Consider the following 19,416-nt stretch of genomic DNA (forward strand, 5'->3'; position numbering starts at 1 on the left):
TTAAATGAAGATAAATAATTCACCCACAAAAAAAAGCAAATAAATAATAAAATAGAATAAATAGATGGAAAAGACCTATACAGAAAAATAAAGAAAAAATAGGATAAAAATGGTAAAACGATTTTATGTATGAAGGTCTAGGGAGTAGATTGTATGTATGAATGATAGTTTATCCAGTTTTCTGGTATCTCACACGTCTATGCACCTAAGAGCATGTAGTACAATGGTAGGCGCTTATCTAGGTGCTTAAACAGAAAAAAAATAAGGGAAACACTCCTGGTCGGGGCACCGGCCGAACCGTTGCGCCGGTCACACGCGGTTCGTTCGATTGCAGCAGATCGTCTGGCCCGTGTGCGGCCTTATCTGCTGACCCCACCGCTTTTTAATCTACTGACCCCAACTACTCCTCTTTCTTATCCTTTCTTACTATTCTTGCGTTCCCAGCCACACAGCCATTCTTCCCCCGCGTCCTCTCCCTCTCATGATCTACCTCCAAATAAACAGCTCGCCGGCGGCGGAAGAGGTGTGTGGCGAGCGAGCGACCCCGGAGGAGCACAAACAAAGATGCAGAGGTGCGTAGAGGACGACTGTCGGCGAGCGGAGGTGTGGTGCTTCCAGCTACAGCGGCAGCCTGTGGATGTTGGCAAGAGCTACAACCATGGCGTCCAGGTGCTGGAATCCGCACACATTTTTGCTTCAATCGGCGTTCTGTTTTTTTGCTGAAACTAGCGTTGTTCTGTATGTGTTTGCTACCACCGTTTTGTATTTTGCTGGAACCAGTGTCGTTTTTTGCCACCACCGTGTTTTTGATTTGCTGGAACCAGCCCTCGACTTTGCATCTTTGCTACCACCATGGTGGCTAGATGCTGGAACCCGCACGAAATTTTGCTTCCATCAGCGTTTTGGTTTTACTGAAACTAGCGTCGTCTTTTGTATTTTTTGCTACCACCCTTTTGTATTTTGCTGGAACCAGCGTCAATTTTTGCTACCATCGCCTTTTTGATTTGCTGGAACCAGCCCTCAACTTTGCATCTTTGCTACCACCGGTGTTCTGGTTTGCTGGAACAAGCTTCAATTTTTGCTACCACCAGGGTTCGGTTTGTTGGGACGCCGTCTAATTTCTGAAAATTTTGCTACTACCGTTTTTTGGTTTGCTGGAACAAGCTTCAATTTTTGCTACAATTGTCGTTTGCTGCGAGACCACAGAGTCGTCGCCATTTGTTTCTACAGGAGGGCGAGGGAGGGGGATGGGCATCACCGGCGAGGTGAAGTGATTTTTTGCTGGAACTGTCTTAATTTTTTGCTATGACCCATGGTTTATTTTGTAGTGACCAGCAAATTGAGGACGAGGTACAGCGCGAGCTCGACGACGGGGTGCTGCGTCCATCTCCACCAGGGTTGCCATGGCCGGTAAGCACGGTCGCCCAAGGATGCGGCGGCGAGCGTGGGTTTCCGGTGAACACGATGCCGAGAACGAGCGTGGGGCGGCCAAGGATGCATCGGCGAGAGCATGTTGCCAGCGAGCATGAGGCCGTGGACGAGCGCGGGCGGCCCAAGGATGCGTCGGCGAGAGCGGGTTGCCGGCGAGCATGAGGCCGAGGACGAGCCCGGGCAGCGCAAGTGGAAGGCGAGCGCGGCGCTGGGAAAAGCTGCACGAGGCGGTGAAATACAGGGACCCGCGCGAGGGCGAGATGCGTCAGGAGGAAGATAATGTCCAGGGAGAATCGTTTTCTTTTTCTATATATCCAACGGCCAGGGCTAGTGGCATCTGGCGGCTAGGGTGCGACCGGTCGAAACTTTCGGACGGCGCACCGGCGCCCAGTATTGCCCAAAAAATAAATAGCAAAAGGTTTAAAAATCCCCAAGCGTTATCTGCTTCGACGCTGGCGCTAACCATGGGCGCTAAATATGTGTGGGAAACAACGCTTGTGCCTCATCTCGTGGGGAAAAAAGAGGCAAGCGCTCGCTGCCTTTCTTTGCGTTGCTGCGGCTCCGAACGCCAGGAATCAAGGGCGTAACTGCCGATCGGACTGGAAATTATTCCTAGCGTCCACCTTAGCGCCTAGCGTTGAAGATGCCCGGATCACCGCATGCATGAGTCGGACCACCCCTAAAACAACCACCGGACCCGTACGTGTATGAGCTAGTCATGCTTAGAGCATGTATTTTTCCTAAGCTTCCAAATAGCCAACAACACACCAGATATACCGGGGACAATCACACTTCGACAACTAACATGGAGAAGTGCCAGCATTAGCAGGTCGGACCCCGTCTCTCCTGGACCAACAGATACTTGGACACATGTCCGGAGCACAATGCAAGATCCCATCTCCATGAAAGGAAGCCAACCACTTGCGAGATCTGGGAGCCGCACTACTGCGAGCCAACAGGTGTGGGCCTCCGCCGGCTATAGCCAACCACGCACAGGAACACCCACAGAGGAACACGGAGGCAGATCTATCATGGCTACAGAGGTGTAGTAACAGTTGGGTAGTGATATATTCTTATATCAATGTCGTTCAACATGCGTTAATGAGCTACTCCTTTTTGCAAAGCCAGTCGGGGCAAAATTCAGCAAAGTAAAATGGACAACATGCGAGTAGTGCACGCAAATTAACAATGATCGACAGAAGTTGCCTCCACAGATACTTGAGTGCACACACCCACGCTCAAGCTAGATGATCTAAGGAGGAAAAAGACGCACGTATATGTGCGTTGACTTGACACTACAGAACCCTAGCTAGCTTGCTAGAGCTTGAGGCTAAGATCAAGCTGCTGCTGCTGCTGCTGCTCGTGGTCGTCGACAAGCCTGCTAGTAGGCGTACGTGCGGGCTGCGAGGTCGGCGGCAGCATGGACGCCGCGGCGGCCGGCTGGTTGGCTGCCCCTGCCGCGGGAAGGTAGAGGTGGGCGTTCCAACTGCCGGCGGCCCTCTCCTTCTTGTGCGCATTCTGGTGGCCCCCCAACGCCTGCGACTTGAGGAAGGTCTTGTCGCAGAAGAGGCACGAGAAGAGCCTCCCACCACCATGGCCATGGTAATTGCCACCGGCGCCTGTAGAAGAAGGAAGAACAACATCTGCTGCAGCCCAACAAGAGGAGGAAGGTGGTGGTGGTGGTGGTGGTGACATAGGGGCCAGTGTTAGAGACAGATCCAGAGAAGCAGCGCCTGCCGCCGCCACCGCAGGCGAAGCTGCTTCCATAGGAGATGAATGGCCATCCGGCCGGACGACCGTACCTCCACCTTCCTCCATGGAGGTGGTGTGGAGCTATGCAGTGGGTTTTGAGTGGCCAAGTTTGTTATAGCTGCCATGAAAGGAAGCCTACAACTTCCTAAATGTGGCAGTCGCATTAATTATTACAAGCAGCACAGTGTGCCCCAACGGCTGCAGCGCGCTAACGACAAAGGAACTTGGACTTGAGGTCCAGCATGTCTACAGTGGTTAAAGTAGTTTTGGTAGTAGTGATCCTTGTCGACCATCAGTTCTCATCATGCGTTATTCATAGGGCTGTGGAGTGGACCCACAAACAAAATCTAGTGGGGGTAGATCTCGCCAAAATAGATCTTGGCAAGCAAAAAACAACTATCTTGGATTGGGTGTACCAAGCAAGGTTAAATTCCTTGGTCCATTGGAGTTGAAAGTTTTAGATTTACGTGGATTTATTTCAAAAGACGATGTTCAATTTCACAATTTATTTGATGTGATTTCTTAGTTCTAAAAAAAGCATTTTTAAGGTCTTGTGCTACTTAACATATGGCATCTGTCCATTTTTCACCAAAACAAAACTCTTTGCTGATCAGCTCGACTCCATGCACACATTTGTATTAGCTTGTACTCGTAGTGTAGACTGAAGAACGAACCTTAGCATCAAAGCAAGACACGAAGTACGTGGACGATGCCATGGGCATGAAAGGCAGGCCCCCACTTGCTAAATCAGGGAGGTTGGCATTATTGTGATGTGCCGCCGGGAGCTCCCTCGGAAGCTACCTCGATCGTGGCTACTACATGCAGAAGTGCAGATCATTACCGTCAAAGGGAAAAAGATCTGGAGATCTTTAACAGTTCACTGGCTAGTAGAGCAATAGTGCTTACGTCGACGACCATGCATCATCATGTAATTGTCCTAGTGACTAGTGTTGTGATAGTTTTCGATGAAAAGAAAAAAACTACTCCCTTCAATCCATTCACTAACCACTTTTAATGCTTATTTGTGAATCTGGCCCCCCATATATGCCAAATCGTTTGACTACACTCATACACGCAATGTGTCCAAAATGTTTGGTTACATCAAGTGTATGAGTGTAGTCAAACGGTTTGGTGCAGCTATAAGACGACTTATCATCTGAGTGTGTGAGTGTAATCAAACCGTTTGGAGTGACTCACACACTTATTGTAGTCAAATGATTCGGGTATTTGGTTAAATTACCTATATGAGTGTAGCCAAACGGTTTGGCATATATATCGAGGGCCCGATTCATTTAATAAATTTAAGTTTTTGAAAGGATCATTTAGTACAAACAATGTGAGCAAACAGCCAAACTCTTGTGCAGTACGTGCGACGCCTGCTGCTGCAAGCATGCGTGCACGTACGGTTTCACGTAAATCAGCCGCTACCTTGTCTAGGCGTCGCCAAGACACACCTTACTTCAGGCACAGTATCTGCAAGCTTTTTTTTGGCCCAGGTGCCTGTCAGGTCTCCATCACGGGCGCAAGACTGTCCGGTGTCCATCCACTATGCCCCAAGAGAACACGTACCACGTACTATCTCTGTTCTGGTTTATTGCCCCCCCTCTGTATTATATGCTAAATTTTGATAGATTTAACTAACAAAATGTTAATGCATCTCGCTAAAAATTTATATCGTTGGGTTCATATTTGAACATTGTTTTTAATTATATTACTTTTGCTACGTATAACTTATATTTTATTAGATAAAATCATGGCAAAAATATGATCCTAAATACGAGAAGGACTAATAAATCAGGAGGGAGGTAGCATGTTGTGCGATCAAATAATTCGTCTGAACTATTAGCAAAACTAATTAAGAATGGTGTGGCATAAAGCGCCAATATAAATAGGGGCCACGCCTTCTCAGAGATGCAAATCAGCTTTTCAAGGGACCAACAAAGTAATTAAGTTTTAATGAAGGCTAGTTGGACGAAATATAATAATACTAGTAGTGTTACGTCCGATTGCAGAGAACCGCATATGCATGTCGGCACATAATAAGAAAACCTAAACATCACCTAAAGTTGATGCGTCTCACACACAAAAGAGTACTCCTGGTACTACTCCTATATGCCTCCACACTCCTATATGCGAGTCAATTCCTTCCGAGGAAGCCCTAAAGACCGTGCCCTGGCCAGACACACTTCAAGTTTCCACGCAGTTCAACAGTACATTCGACTGTGCAGTGCTCTTGGCCTCTTGCAAGGCAGTGCTAATTTATTAGCACATCATGGGATTTGGTTTGGTGTTAGCTTCATCTTATTTCTAGTTAGTTCAACTCCAGTCACAATATATTCCACTCGTTGTTGCTCTATTGTTGATCCGAAAACAGGGACCACATGGATGTGTTTGCTACCGAGACATGAATAAATTTGCTCGGAGAGGTACCACACCTAAATGACGGAACTGATTTAGGGAACCTCGGTACACGGGAATCCACTTCCGAAATAAAATTAGCAAAAATATAGTTATAAGTTTTCATAAGTTACAGAAACAAACACATGCTCATTTCTGACATGTTTGAGCTGAATATATACGGTTTCCTTGGTTAAGGTGAGTACACCTGAACCCATGATCACTCCTGTATTATGCTCTAAAAGGACATCAAACTGCTAGCCTCATCCAGATGCCTAAGTCAAACATGTAAAAAAGAGTTTAACAAGGTGAAATCGCATAAAGTAGCAGGATGATGCTCTATTGATTGTTTGACCACCCATTAGACGTGACGGGTCACTGAAGTATATGAGAGATGAGTTGGGAAATCGCCTGAGAAGGGCATACCTCTAGAGGATTATTTCGCTAGCCCGCCCAAGTTCTGATTGTCTTTCACGGGGTTTTCCACGAACTGCCAAAAACTGTATCCAGTGGAGGCAGCTCCTTTCGGCAGTTGCCTTTGGTCGTGTCTCACATCAGATAGTTGAACGGCCGGAGCCATGTGCAATATGCCATCAGGTGAAAGCTTCACTTGTTAACATATCATCAATATACAGAGCAACATAGAGAGCTCAAATAGCTGAACATCTTCATGTCCGTGTGGCACATAAAGGGGTCAGAACAAGAAGGCGTAGAGACGAGCAGTGTTTTTCCCACAAGAGGTCCTTGGAATATAACAATTCAGAGGAAGATCTCTACATACTCAAAATTAATATGCATGTACAACAAAATATAGTATTACATCTGAACAAATTGAATAACTAGTAATATTTCACGAATTGAAAATTAATATACAAGCATGACATTGGATATGTTCCGTTTCAGAAAGAAATCGTATTTCTCATCCTTATCGATCTCTGGCATGGCACCATGCAGCAGAAAGACGAACAAAGTCATTTGCTTTTCGAAACCAAGAGTGAGAAACCCTTGAGATATACATGGGGGACAAGTCATGCTCATACTAGAGTATATAGAGGAAATTAACTCATTGCAGGAAACTAGCAGTGTACAAACCGTATAGCAATTGCCAATGGAGCTAGCTAGCCCCGTACGTGCTGTACGGCATACACATGAGCTAGAGCTAATTAAAGCTTGAGGCTAAGATCAAGCTTTTGGTGCTTGTCGTCGTCATCGTCATCATCAAGGTACGCCGTTGCGGTGGCCGGTGCCGGGGCACGAGGGTGGTCAGGGAGATAGAGGTGGGCGTTCCAGGTGCCGACAACCCTCTCCTTACGGTGGGCGTTCTGGTGGCCCCCTAGCGCCTGCGACTTGAGGAATTTCCTCTCGCAGAAGAGGCAAGAAAAGAGTCTCGATCTCCCGCTCCCACCACCGCGGCGGCGGCAGCGGTTAGAAGGAAGAACAGCCTTAGGAGACATGGGGGCCAGCGTGAGAGACAGGTCTAGAGGAGCTGCTGCAGCTGCAGGGGGAGCGTGTGCATCCATGGACTTCTCGGAAAAGATGGTGGCCATGAAAGGAAGCTGGTGGCCACGAAAGGACGGCGGCCGGTGGCGACGGAGTTTTATAGGGAGCTGGTGGCCATGAAAGGAAGCAGACCACTTGCTAAATCTGGGAGCCCAATAATTATTGGCAGTGGGTGCCCCCTCCGGTCTATGGGAAGCTACCAAGGAGCACATATACCTACAAGGACATCCATTGGCTACATCATGGCTACAAGATGTAATTTACACTCCATATGTTATTGAGTATTTTTCTTGGAAAAGCCAACCGGGGCAACCTAACTATATTCCCACTATAACAGAAATTAAGGTTGGATCAAAGGTAACGACTATAAAACTAATCACTGGGCGCTTACTGACGGGTTTCACACTCATCAACGGTTAAATATCGGCATCCATTAGCGGTGATACAGCAGGAAAAATGGGCATATTCCTAGCCCCGGCTCATACCCGTCACCCCTTGACCCTATTGCCACCGCTTGGAGGAGTTCCAGGACATCGCCCACTGCTACATAACATCTCACTACCGATAGGTGAAAACACCTCACCACTAACTTTGGCAAGGTGACTGGTTAGTAGTGATCACTCAGATCAATTCTATCAAAATCCACCAATATCTAAAAACCGCTTTTACAGTGAGGGGGCTGTGTAGCAGATTTCCGATGGCGATCTCTATCCCTAATTCTGTTTTAAGGGCACCTCCAAAGCGGACCCCTAAAACGGACATTGTATTTGTCCACAGACAGTGATATGGGAGCCTGTCATCCAACCGTGTCCGCATATATTTTAAACCGAATTTTAACAAACCGGAAGAATTTCATGCCAACACGATGGAATTTACTTAAGTTCGGACATAATTTACATCAAACGAACGATATTTTATCCGTTTAAGTAAAACTTAAAAAAATAAACTAACTTGTAGTGTACGGTAACCTCGTATTCGTGGCCGGCCTGGCCAGCAGTGTTAGCACTAATCTTGACATATGCATGATTCCATTGGCAGCCGAGTCTTCCAGCCATGACGAGGGCAGAGGCCGGAGAGCTAGCCAGTTTATGCTCGTGCATGTAGTTAGTTCGTTGGCTCCATGCATGGTTGTTGTTAGGGCATGTACAATGATGTTATCTTAGGAGTACCACGTAGGATAAATGCTGAGATGGAGGAGAGAGGAACCATATGAAAAGGCTTGTCTTCTCTTATTTAAGAGATGATCTCTTAACACAATATGTCTCATCATATTTTTAGGAATAGCTAATTATTGAAGAGAACGCTAATATTGCAGACATACTTTTTGTCATTTCTTAATTATATGCAAGACTTAAGATAAGGCTGTCTTACCAATCATTGTACATGCCCTTGGTACTTAGCCAAGTCGTGTGGCTGTTAGAGAGATTCCAGCAGAAGATAAGGTCATGGGTAGTGCATGCATGGGTTAGTAGTTAGTTGCCGAGAGTGGCGGCTGCTTAGTGTGTGGGCGTGTGTACTACTTAACAGAGGTGTGTTGTGTGTGTAGGTGGTAGTGCCATGAGAAATGTAGTCTGCGTGCTGTGTATGTCGCGGGGCGGGCGGTGAGCCACATTGGAGTTCAAGTTGGAGTGAGTCGCCATGTATATGTTCGTGAGTCGAATACAAGAAGAAAGAATGGCGTTCGTCGCAGGGAGGCGTATGTCGCCGCAAATATTCGTGTGCTCGAGTTCATGTCGAGTTTGTCTCCTTCCGTCCGGCATTCGTGTTTTTGGAGAGAGAGAAAGAGAGAGTGTGTTGAGGTGGATCATATATAGGTAATAGGTGGGGGCATCCACATGTGTGCCTAATCCGTATTTAAAGAATGGGGCTTGGCCACCCCTAAGTTTGCATGGAAGATTATTAATTAGTTTGACGAGTTGGAGCACACCATCAGAATACACAGAATCTAAAAATAGTCCAATTAACATGGATTCAACTGAGATGAACAAATGAGTTGCCTATACTTTGTCGATGGAGACAGGCCCGCCGTGTGCATGAGCCGGACCCCCCTTAAGACAACCACCGGACTCATACGTTTATGAGCTAGTCACATGCTTTAAAGCATGCATTGTTCCTAAATTTCCAAATACGGAGTAGCACCCAACTGGCTATACCCGCGAGGAACTCACACTTATATCTTGTGCTAGTTGAATTGCTTAGTTGTTCCTACATTTCCATATCTTGTGATATAGTTTGTGCTTGTTAATTTCCTTAAGTGCCTATATTGTTTAGCATAGGTTGTTGGTGCACTTAGGTGAGCCTAGCATATTTAGGATTTGTGCTTGAAAAGTATCCGTTAGTTTAATTCCGCATCAGGATAAAGCCAAATCCGTAAAAGTTTTAAAACGCCTATTCACCCTCCCCCCCCCCCCCCCCCCCTCTAGTCGTCATCTAGATCCTTTCAAACTGCTACAAAGGAAACCTGTATTGAACACTCCACCTGGAAAATTCTTGTGTATTGAACTTCCTTACTCACCATGCGCCTCTTTGGTGAACTTTTTGACGTCCTCCAGCTCGCCTTCGCAGCAGTCAATTGTGTTCGGTCTACCTCCAGGTCCCCGAACAACTTTTTATTCTATTCTCTCAAGGCTTGCACAATACCACACATATATATGCTATCAGATCCTTAACTCGGTTGTCCCGCCCAAATTAAGGCTCGGGGGCTACTGGGTTAGGATTTGTGTTCCGTTTTCAAACCAATCACGTACCTGCATATTGGCCGACAGCAGATTTGCAGTTCCCTCAAGACTAGTTCGGGCCGCTCTGAGGTATGCGTCGACCGAATTCGAATCATTAATATCATGATCGGAAAATGTGGCGTGGCGCAGGGATTCTTTCCGCCGCCGGTGATTCATTGCGCTTTCAACTTCGAAATTGGTAAGCGAAACATCCCCAGAATCTGCTGGGGACTGGTCTGCAGTGGAGGATTTCGCATTGACCCCGGTCCGTGTAGCAGACCTCTGTTTGGGGATTATCCCCAGGCACCTCCTTGATATCTTCGGCTGGCGGTGGGGGAACGTTTCTTCTACAGGATGCAACAAGATTATAAGTACGCACGGCGGACATATTGACAAATAAACCTGTAGCTCACCTCTTGGTCGGGGGTGTAATCAGTGTAGCTCCCGTAGCTGCCTTGTGCTTAGAAGCTCCGCTGCTAATTGGTATCGACATGGTAGACATCGCTCTCACCGGTTTTCGACGCGTGGTACGAAGACCCTTGGGTGTAGAAGTCAGCATACTCGGATTGGCGCAAGACAAAAGCCCTTTTTGGGAAGAGGCCTTCTTGCTACTTCAAGTGGAAGAAGGGAGGGTCCCAAGGTGATCGGCTGTAAGAGCTACCTTGGAGCCATCAAGACTCTCCTGGTAAGAGACCCCATCCTCAAAATCAATTGACATCTCTAGATCGTCATGGAATCCTTGGTCCTCGTCACGAGAATGATTCTCCGGTTGTGGCGACAGGCAGCTGATGCCTTCGACCACGCGCCTCCTGTTCTGTTAAAAAATGTAGAAGATACGATCAGCTGGATTTGGACGTAACGTTCGAACTATTAAAGTAAAAATTGAACTTACCCATTCAATGGGATTATAGCTCGCGTAGCCGTCCCTATTCCTCAGACGAGCGAATTCTTCTTCTTCTCCTTTGAAGAGGTTGGCTAACAGGGCAACCATTGCTGCCCGGTTATCGGGCTCCTGCCGTTTGTAACGGGTAGCGTCATCACATTGTACCTCGGCGCTCTCTTCTTGAGAAGGGCTTTTTGGCCGCCAATTGAACCGCTTCTTTCTTATACTACAAGGTTCCGGTCTATTGCAACAAAATTTATTGCTATAACTATCTTTTATTGCAATAGAACACAATATTACCATAAATTATCAGGTTGTGGTAGTAGGATGCACGTACTGCCACAACTGAGCCTGGTCGCGATAAATACTCATTTTGTTGAAATAGAGGCCCCATATTGCAACAAAATACATCGTCGTTGCGAAATGGTAGCGATATTGCAACAAACAAATTACGTTGCACGAGACAGTGGTATTGTTGTAGTAAAGAGAAGGTATTTCAACAGAATATCTATTGTGGTAATATCCGGAAAGATATTGCGACATCTGCGAGATGTTGTGTTAGTTACAAATATTGTTGCAAAAAATTGGCTACCTATTGCAACAAAATATGTATTGGTCGCAATAGCATATATTTTTTAAAACTTAAATGTGAATGATTCTTTATATAGGATGAACAATGTTAAAATATACATTGAATTTTTTGTTCTATACACAGAACAATTTTTAAAAACATATTGAACATTTTTGCGATATAGCTGAACAATTTTTCGAAATATTAATTGAATATTTTGAATTATATGCCGAACAAATTCTTAATATACGATGAACAAGTTTCAAATACAAGGTGAACATTTTCTTAATAAACGATGACATTTTCTAATACACGATGAATATTTTTATAATGCATAGTGAACATTTTCATAATATCAGGTGAATATTTTCTTAATATACGATGGACATATTTTTAATACACGGTGGACTTTTTATATAGTACTCCCTCCGTTTCTTTTTAATCTGTATATAAATTTTGGTCTAAGTCAAGCTATGCAAAGTTTGACCAAATTTATATCAAAAGATATCAACATCTACAATACCAAAGTTATATGCTATGAAAATTAACATCATGACACATCTAGTAATATTGATTTCATATTGTGAATGTTGATATTTTGTCCTATAAAGTTAGTCAAAGTTAATGAAGTTTGACTTTGACCAAACCTTATATGCAGACTAAAAAGAAACGGGGGGAGTACAAAAAGGAAAACAGAGAAAAGATAAATAGAGAAAAGAAACCGCAAAAAAGAAGAAGAAAAACGAAAAATGAATAGAAAGAAATAAGCGGGAAAAAAGAATAAGAATAAGAGAAAGAAGAAAGAAATCCAGAAAAGAATAAAACCCGGCTAAAAAGGAAAACTGCAAAAACAGGTACCTTCCAGGGTGTTCCCCAAACAGGGATCCCGCAACGAAGAAAACGGAGCGAAGCCGAATCGTGGGCCCCGGCCCAAATGGAAACGACTAGGTTACTCGGCGAAGGGCGCACCTATATCTCGACGTAAGCGAGTCTGGCTTCAGACTCGCTGAAAGGGCCAGCCAGCTGGAACGGCCCACAAGCACGGAAAGCAGTAGCATCTTTTTTTTACGTGTTCTGTTTTGAATTTTACTTTTATTTTTGTACATTTGTTTGTACTAAATATAATCTAAATATGTATTGCCAAAACATAATCTTAAAAAACATTTAAAAACTGATGAACAAGTGTATGAAAAATGTTGAACAAGTATTTGAAAAAGTGTTGAGCAAGTATTTGAAAAAACATTGATCATGTATATAAAAACGTTGAACAAATATTTGGAAAATGTTGAAAAAATATCAAAAAATTATTTGAAAAAGTATTGATCATGTATATAAAAATGTTGAACAAGTATTATAGAAAATGTTGATCATGTTTACAAAAATGTTGAATAAGTATTTGAAAAATGTTGAACAAGTATTTAAGAAAATATTGATCATGTATATAAAAATATTGAACAAATATATGAAAAATATCGAACAAGTATTTGAAAAAATGTCGAACAATTATTTGAAAAAATGTTGAACAAATATATAAGAATGTAGAATGTAAAAAACAGAAACAAAGAAAAAGCCAAAAAGCCAAAACAAAAAAAACAAAGTAAAAGGAAAATAAAAAACTGAAGAAACTAATGAAAAAATCCGAAGAAGCAAAAAAAAAAAAAACAGACCTTATATACATTGGAACCAGTGGTAATAGAACACGACCTGATAGGTGGCGCCGTGGCTAGCCTAGTCGGGTCGGCCCAATTACTGTTTATGCTTCAGCTAAAGGGCGTCATGTAGGAAGGGGGCTTAGGCCAGCGCCGCGGTGGACGTCTACTTCGCATAATTTCTTTCCGTTCGCACAAGCCGGCCGTCTGCACATGGCCCTGCTCCCGTGTCCTAAACTGGTTTTGCACAAAATCCTTTTCTGCAATCAGTGCTGAAATTTCCTTATCTTTCTCTGCAATCAGTATGTTTGAAAATTTAAAAGTCGAAAGACTACCATTCCAAAAGAATAAACATCACAGTGAGGTAACATCTGTGAGTATGGTCATCGGGAGAAGGAATATGTACCATCCCATACCATACGATTGCCATCCCTAGTTATCAAGTTCGATGAAAGATGCAACCGACCTCATTTTCTCCATAAAATAAATAAAAGCATATGGCCCTTGGAGAATATAAGTCAAAGACATGCGAATAACCACCTCTCGATCTGTGCTGTGCTGCCAAGCGGTGCTGCAAGTGGGATGTGGCTTATGGATATATCTTCTTATGGGTTGGGCCAGACCGCAAGTATGCCTAGTAAAAAAGAAATCACTTCATAAAGGGGGGTGGGGGGGCGTAGCCCAGTACTGTAGATCCCGGTTCACTGTAGCACCCGCTATTTGCTCCATTCTTTTTTTGAAAATATGAACATATATACAATGAATTTTTTTCAAATACACATTAAACATGATGTAATGTATGTTGAATATGCATTGAATATTTTTGTAATATACGTTGACCAATTCACAAATACACATTGAACATTTTGTATAATATATGTTGAATAAAAATTAAATACATAATTAAAATTTGTACTATTTCGTTGAAAAATTTCTTAATATACAATGACCATTTTTATAATAAAGTTGCGCTTTTTTGATATATCGTGAACATTTTCTTAATATAGGTTGATCAAGTCTTGAAGCAAGCAACTAGAGTAAAGAATTCATTGTGCCTCTTAAGAGTTACGATGGAGTTTTAGGAGAGCATGTGGTGACCAAGATGATATTCATAGTGGAACTTGGTATGGCCATGGAAGAGTCTTTGGTGATATAGTCTTGAAGAAATGAAGGGAAATGAAGAGTTCATTGTGGCTTTCAAGAGACCAAGATGGGGCATGAAGTAAAGATGTTGGTTGACCAAGATGAAGCTCGAAGATTATCTAGATAGTCAACTCTCAAAGTGCAATCTTTGTACCACATGGGATCGAGTGATCTAGAGGTATGGTAAGTAATTGTGAATTGTGCTTTGTTACCTAACCCATACTATGTGTTTGTTATGTCTATCCAAGTTGGGTGTTTCTCATGGGCTTGCATCATAAGGAAGGATATCAAGTAGCCTCTGTGAGGATGACATCAAGTGGTGATGGTCATTGGGTTCAAGGAGTCCAAGTGCAAGATGAGATGAAGGAGGTTATATGCTTTGAAGCTTGTGGTCCACATCATGATAATGTGCATGTGAAGATGGTCTTAAGTTAAGGCTTCCCTCATTGCAATATGAGGAAGCATTACGAGTATCTTCACCAAGTGAGTGTGCACAAGAAAAGGATTCTAACTTGAGCCAAGCATTAAAGTCATCATCAAGCTCAAGTGGAATGTTCAAGGCAAAGGTATACATTAGCTAGGTTTTCCTAGTTTTGCCGGTATCATGGTGCTTGGTGGGATACCGGATTATAGGTTTGATAGCCGTACTATCAAGAGGGACTTTCGGGCGAGTAGCTTGATCACGTCACATAAAGAGAGCTCAAAAATTTGCAAAATTTGCATCATTCTTTCTTTTTGATCATGGGTGGTTCTCTATGTGAGAACTTTGGGCTTTTCCATAGCTTTGAAACGAGCCCAATATCATCGAATTCGGAGTTCGTATGCCAAGGTTGTGCATGTTTTAGTGGGATGCTGCAGGCTGTCCTGGGGACCCCCGTGCCCACGGGCGTGTACCGTGCACACGGGACCCCGTGGGCACGGGGTGCCCAGGAAGTGTCCGTTGGAGCCCCAACGGCTAGTTTTGGAAGTTGGCTATAAAACAGCCCTTCCTTCCCACTGGTTGGGGGGTTGTTCATACACTTTCTAAACATCATTTTGAGCATCATACCACCTATCCCAAACCACTATATCCCCTCTATGTGAAGGAAGATTTGTGGATGGATCTTGGAGTCATTTGTTGATTTCCTCCATTGCATCCCCTCTCTTCAATCTCCTACTTTCGAGAGTGCATCTTGTGAGACTGAGAGAGTGAGTTTAGAATTTGTTGCTTAACCTTGCATTGCATTTGTTGCATTGGTTTGAGCTCCCAGCATCGATTTCTTCGAGTGAGAGCCCGTGAGTTTATTACTCTTGGAGGCTTCCCACTAGTAGAAAAGGGGGCAATGGTCCAGGCCGGGTCAGCCCATTAGTCCCGGTTTAGTCTAGAACCGGGACCAATGGGGGCATTGGACCCGGTTCGTGAGCCCAGGGGGCCGGCCGGGGCCTCGTGGGCATTGGTCCCGGTTCGTCTGGCCCTATTGGTCCCGGTTGGTGGGACGAACTGGGACCAATGGCCTCGCTCCTGGCCCACAACCATTGGTCCCGGTTGGTGGCTTGAACCGGGACCAAAGGCTCCCCTTTAGTCCCGGTTCATGCCACCATCCGGGACCAATGAGGTGCCTATATATACCCCCTCGCGTAAGAGCAGAGCACACTGCTCTGTTTTTTCTGGCCGAGGGGGAGAGGGCTTGGTGGTGCTCTAGCTCACCTCCTATGCACACAAGGTGTTCGATGGAATGCCCGAGCCACACTACTTAAGTTTTCTCCTCTCCAAGCTCGACCTCCAAGCTCCATTTTCCTTAATATTTGTCTAGGTTTAGCGGTCCGTCACGCCCCGTCCCTGTCTTCACTGCCGTCGATCACTCGCGCCGATCTCATCGCCGGCACCACCGTGGTGAGCCTCTTGTTCTTATCTTCTTTCTGAAAGGAAAAATATTCTTACTTGTATGTTTAGATAGGTACTTGTATTATTTTCTTACTTTTATTATTGCATCTTATATAGTGCGATGGTTTTGGTATCCGCCCCCGTCGGCCCTCGTCCTGTCTATGATTCGGATGTGGTATATATTATCTTTTCATAACTATTGGTTCATTTATTGTTTATGAAAGTTATGCCGACCAACGTGACATAGATTTTATTTATCTAGGAGGTTGTTGAACCGGAAATTCCAACCGACCTTATTGTCGAGAGGTTAAATTTAGTTGAAGAAGAAAACAATTTCTTGAAAGAAAAAATAAAAAAAATTGAGGAGGAGAAGATGATATTGGAGTTGCATGTTGCAGATGTCGTCGATGATCACAAGATCAAGATGGATGCAATGCGCTTGAAGATTAGAAAGATTAGAAAATATGCCATTCATACCGAGGCTTGGTATCATTATGCCGTTGGATCATTTGTTACCTTGGTTGCGATTATGATCGCATTTTTTCCGCATTGAAATGTTTTACATAGTTTCAATGTATGGTTTAATTAATTTAGATGCTCTGCAGAGCTTTATGTTGTTAGATGAGAACTATGTATGTACTTTGGTTTTGATGTGATGATGAACTTCTATTAGTTTGATCACTTAATTATCTATTCATGATGTTTTGTAATGATTTTTGACACACTTAATTATATATAATGCACGCAGATGAACCGGCAATGGATGTACGGTGATAGACACACCTCCGAGTACATTAAGGGCGTGCATGATTTTCTCAAAGTGGCTGAGGCAAACAAGAAGAATGGTTTTATGTGTTGTCCATGCCCTATATGTGGGAATACGAAGTCTTACTCTGACCGGAAAATCCTTCACACCCACCTACTTTACAAGGGTTTCATGCCACACTATAATGTTTGGACGAGGCACGGAGAAGTAGGGGTTATGATGGAAGACGGCGAAGAAGAAGAGTACGATGACAACTATGTGCCCCCTGAATACGGTGATGGTACTGAACATCAAGAGGAACCAGACGATGTGCACGATGATGCTGCAACGGGCGAAGCTGCTGAAGATCAAGAGGAACCAGACGATGTGCCCGATGATGATGATCTCCGCCGGGTCATTGTCGATGCAAGGACGCAATGCGGAAGTCAAAAGGAGAAGCTGAAGTTCGATCGCATGTTAGAGGATCACAAAAAAAGGGTTGTACCCCAATTGCGAAGATGGCAACACAAAGCTCGGTACCGTACTGGAATTGCTGCAGTGGAAGGCAGAGAATGCTGTGCCTGATAAAGGATTTGAGAAGCTACTGAAAATATTGAAGAAGAAGCTTCCAAAGGATAACGAATTGCCCGACAGTACATACGCAACAAAGAAGGTCGTATGCCCTCTAGGATTGGAGGAGCAGAAGATACATGCATGTCCTAATGACTGCATCCTCTACCGTGGTGCATACAAGGATCTGAACACATGCCCGGTGTCGTGGTTCTAACTCTGACAGTGATGTAGGGGGGTATGTATGGAGAGGCTAGATCTCAGCTATTGGGAAGTTGTAAACACACCAAGATGTACGAGTTCAGGCCCTTCACGGAGGAAGTAACAGCCCTACGTCTCGGTGCCCGGAGGCGGTCGATTGGATTACTGGCGTGTGAATTGACAGGGGTGCGAACCCTTCATACTGAGGAGGGGGGTGGCTTATATAGAGTTCGTCGGCCCCCTCCTGCCCTCAGTAATGCAGGGTTTAAGGTACATTTAAGGTCGGGCGTTACTGGTAACGCCCCTAATAAAGTGCTATAATGACCATAAAGACTACTTAACAGCTGACCGTTTGCCTGCGGAGTGACTATAGGTCTCCTGGCGGTCGAGTGGTTGGCTTCATGGTCGAGTGATAGCTTTCTGGTCGAGTGTCTTGAATCCGTTGAGTGGGATACCTTCGAGTCGATTGAAAGGCGACTTCTCCTAGGGATGTCCTAGGGTAGGGCTCCTTTGGACAGGTCCGTGCCCCTACCCTAGGTACATAGCTTCATCATTAGCCCCCGAATGGATCGAGGTTAGAGTGGGGAAAGAGTTGGAGATCTTTCCGACTGATTCTTCGGGCTACGTGAGCGCCTCGTTTTTGGGTCAATCGTCACGGATGACGTTGCCAACCTTTTTCAGTCGCCTTGATCCATTCCAGGCCTTTCATCGAGTGAATTTCTTTGCTTGTGACGTACTGAGCGCCGGCACGATCGGGGTCTTCTGTTTTGACAAGTTGTTCTATGGCCCGCAGATGTCGCAGGATTCGAATTTTGCGAAGCGCGCGGGGCGGGAGCGGCCGCAGTAATCGGAAGCGATAAAGCGGAAGCTCCTCGATCCCCGTGTCGCCTTTTTCACCACGTACTACGCGCGCGTCTGCTGCGGGATTTGACTGGATAGCCTAGGCCTATCAGTCAGCCAATCGGAAGCGGTCCCTTATAAATCGCCGGCTCAGGGTTTCCAAGCAGTGCGCTCTCTTCTCCTCCTTTCTTCCGCCCCTCTCACTTCGCAAGTCCTTCCGCCACCTCCGTTCCCGCCCTAGCGCAGCAGGCCCGTGCGAGACTTCGCCGGCGATGATGACGAAGAGCAAGACCTCCGCTCTGGAGCGCGCGAAGAAGGCGGCGGCGGCGGGGAAAGGGAAGAGGTCAGCTCGGGGTGGATCCTCCTCTAGGACCGCTCTGCCCAAAGGTTGGATTCAGGGCGACTGGATGCCGTCGGTGCTCCGTCAAGAGGATCTCGACGACATGGTCGAGGGGGGAGTCATCCCCCACCAAGCCGCGCGTCTTCCGGGGGGAGAGATCGAACCTCAACCCCGTGACGGTGAGTGCGTGCTCCTAGCCACCCACATCGACCGAGGGTTTTCTCTGCCGCCCCATCCCTTTTTCCGGAGTTTTCTGAACTTCTTCGGAGCGCAGCTCCATCACTTCACTCCCAACTTCATCGTATACCTCGCCGCTTACATTTCTATGTGCGAGGCCTTCTTGGGTTGCCGCCCCCACTGGGGACTCTTCAAGCACATCTTTACCTGTCGCTCTCAATCGGTCAAGAAGGCCAAGTCGAGTGACGAGAGGACGCGGGTGATCCAGCTGTGCGGGGGTCTGGCGATCCAGGCGAGGGGGAAGAGTTGTTTTCCTTCCATCACTTTCCCGGAGTCGGTCCGCGGTTGGCAGGCAACCTGGTTCTACTGTCAAGACCAGGCGACCCCAGGGCAGTCGACTGGACTTCCTCCATTCTCTCGACCGAGCTGAGAAGCCTGCTTCTCTGAAAGTGTCGCCGGAGGAAAGAGCCCAGGTCAAAGTGTTGGCGGGTCGAGTGGTTGAGCTCGTCCGTGAGGGTGTGACTGGTATGGACCTGCTGGAGGTCTTCCTCCGGAGGCGTATCCAACCGCTCCAGGCCCGTGACCACCCGATGTGGCTGTACGCGGGCCTTGACGACACCACTCGGGTCCACCCGG

General features: G+C 45.6%; 2 protein-coding genes across 5 annotated transcripts; one reads left to right on the forward strand and one right to left on the reverse strand.

Annotated features, from left to right (window-relative positions):
• The first annotated feature begins 310 nt into the window (after positions 1–310).
• On the forward strand, positions 311–1,865 carry LOC125542279. Of its 4 annotated transcripts, none has more exons than XR_007297846.1 (2): positions 311–1,265; positions 1,329–1,865. XR_007297846.1 is itself a non-coding variant. In XM_048705243.1 (2 exons), the coding sequence occupies exons 1-2, from the start codon at positions 565–567 to the stop codon at positions 1,591–1,593; spliced, it is 363 nt and encodes a 120-aa protein (XP_048561200.1). In that variant the 5' UTR covers positions 405–564; the 3' UTR covers positions 1,594–1,865. The 4 variants fall into 4 exon arrangements, 1 of the variants encoding a protein (XP_048561200.1); XR_007297847.1 differs by having other exon boundaries at positions 1,336–1,865; XR_007297845.1 differs by having other exon boundaries at positions 311–669.
• Positions 1,866–2,564: 699 nt separating this feature from the next.
• On the reverse strand, positions 2,565–3,276 carry LOC125542278 (zinc finger protein 628-like). Its single transcript, XM_048705242.1, has one exon. The coding sequence runs from the start codon at positions 3,247–3,249 to the stop codon at positions 2,749–2,751; it is 501 nt and encodes a 166-aa protein (XP_048561199.1). The 5' UTR covers positions 3,250–3,276; the 3' UTR covers positions 2,565–2,748.
• Between the last annotated feature and the right edge of the window lie 16,140 nt (positions 3,277–19,416).

The sequence above is a fragment of the Triticum urartu genome, chromosome 3 (assembly GCF_003073215.2).
Source record: "Triticum urartu cultivar G1812 chromosome 3, Tu2.1, whole genome shotgun sequence".
Classification (NCBI taxonomy): Eukaryota; Viridiplantae; Streptophyta; class Magnoliopsida; order Poales; family Poaceae; genus Triticum; species Triticum urartu.

What these genes read in the sequence shown, in the direction of transcription:
- LOC125542279 (XM_048705243.1), top strand. Translation starts at nt 565, where the DNA reads ATGCAGAGGTGCGTAGAGGACGACTGTCGGCGAGCGGAGGTGTGGTGC. An exon ending in GCTACAACCATGGCGTCCAG is followed by an intron (nt 670 to 1,335) that starts GTGCTGGAATCC and finishes TGTAGTGACCAG; the next exon opens with CAAATTGAGGACGAGGTACA.
- LOC125542278 (XM_048705242.1), bottom strand. Translation starts at nt 3,249, where the DNA reads ATGGAGGAAGGTGGAGGTACGGTCGTCCGGCCGGATGGCCATTCATCT.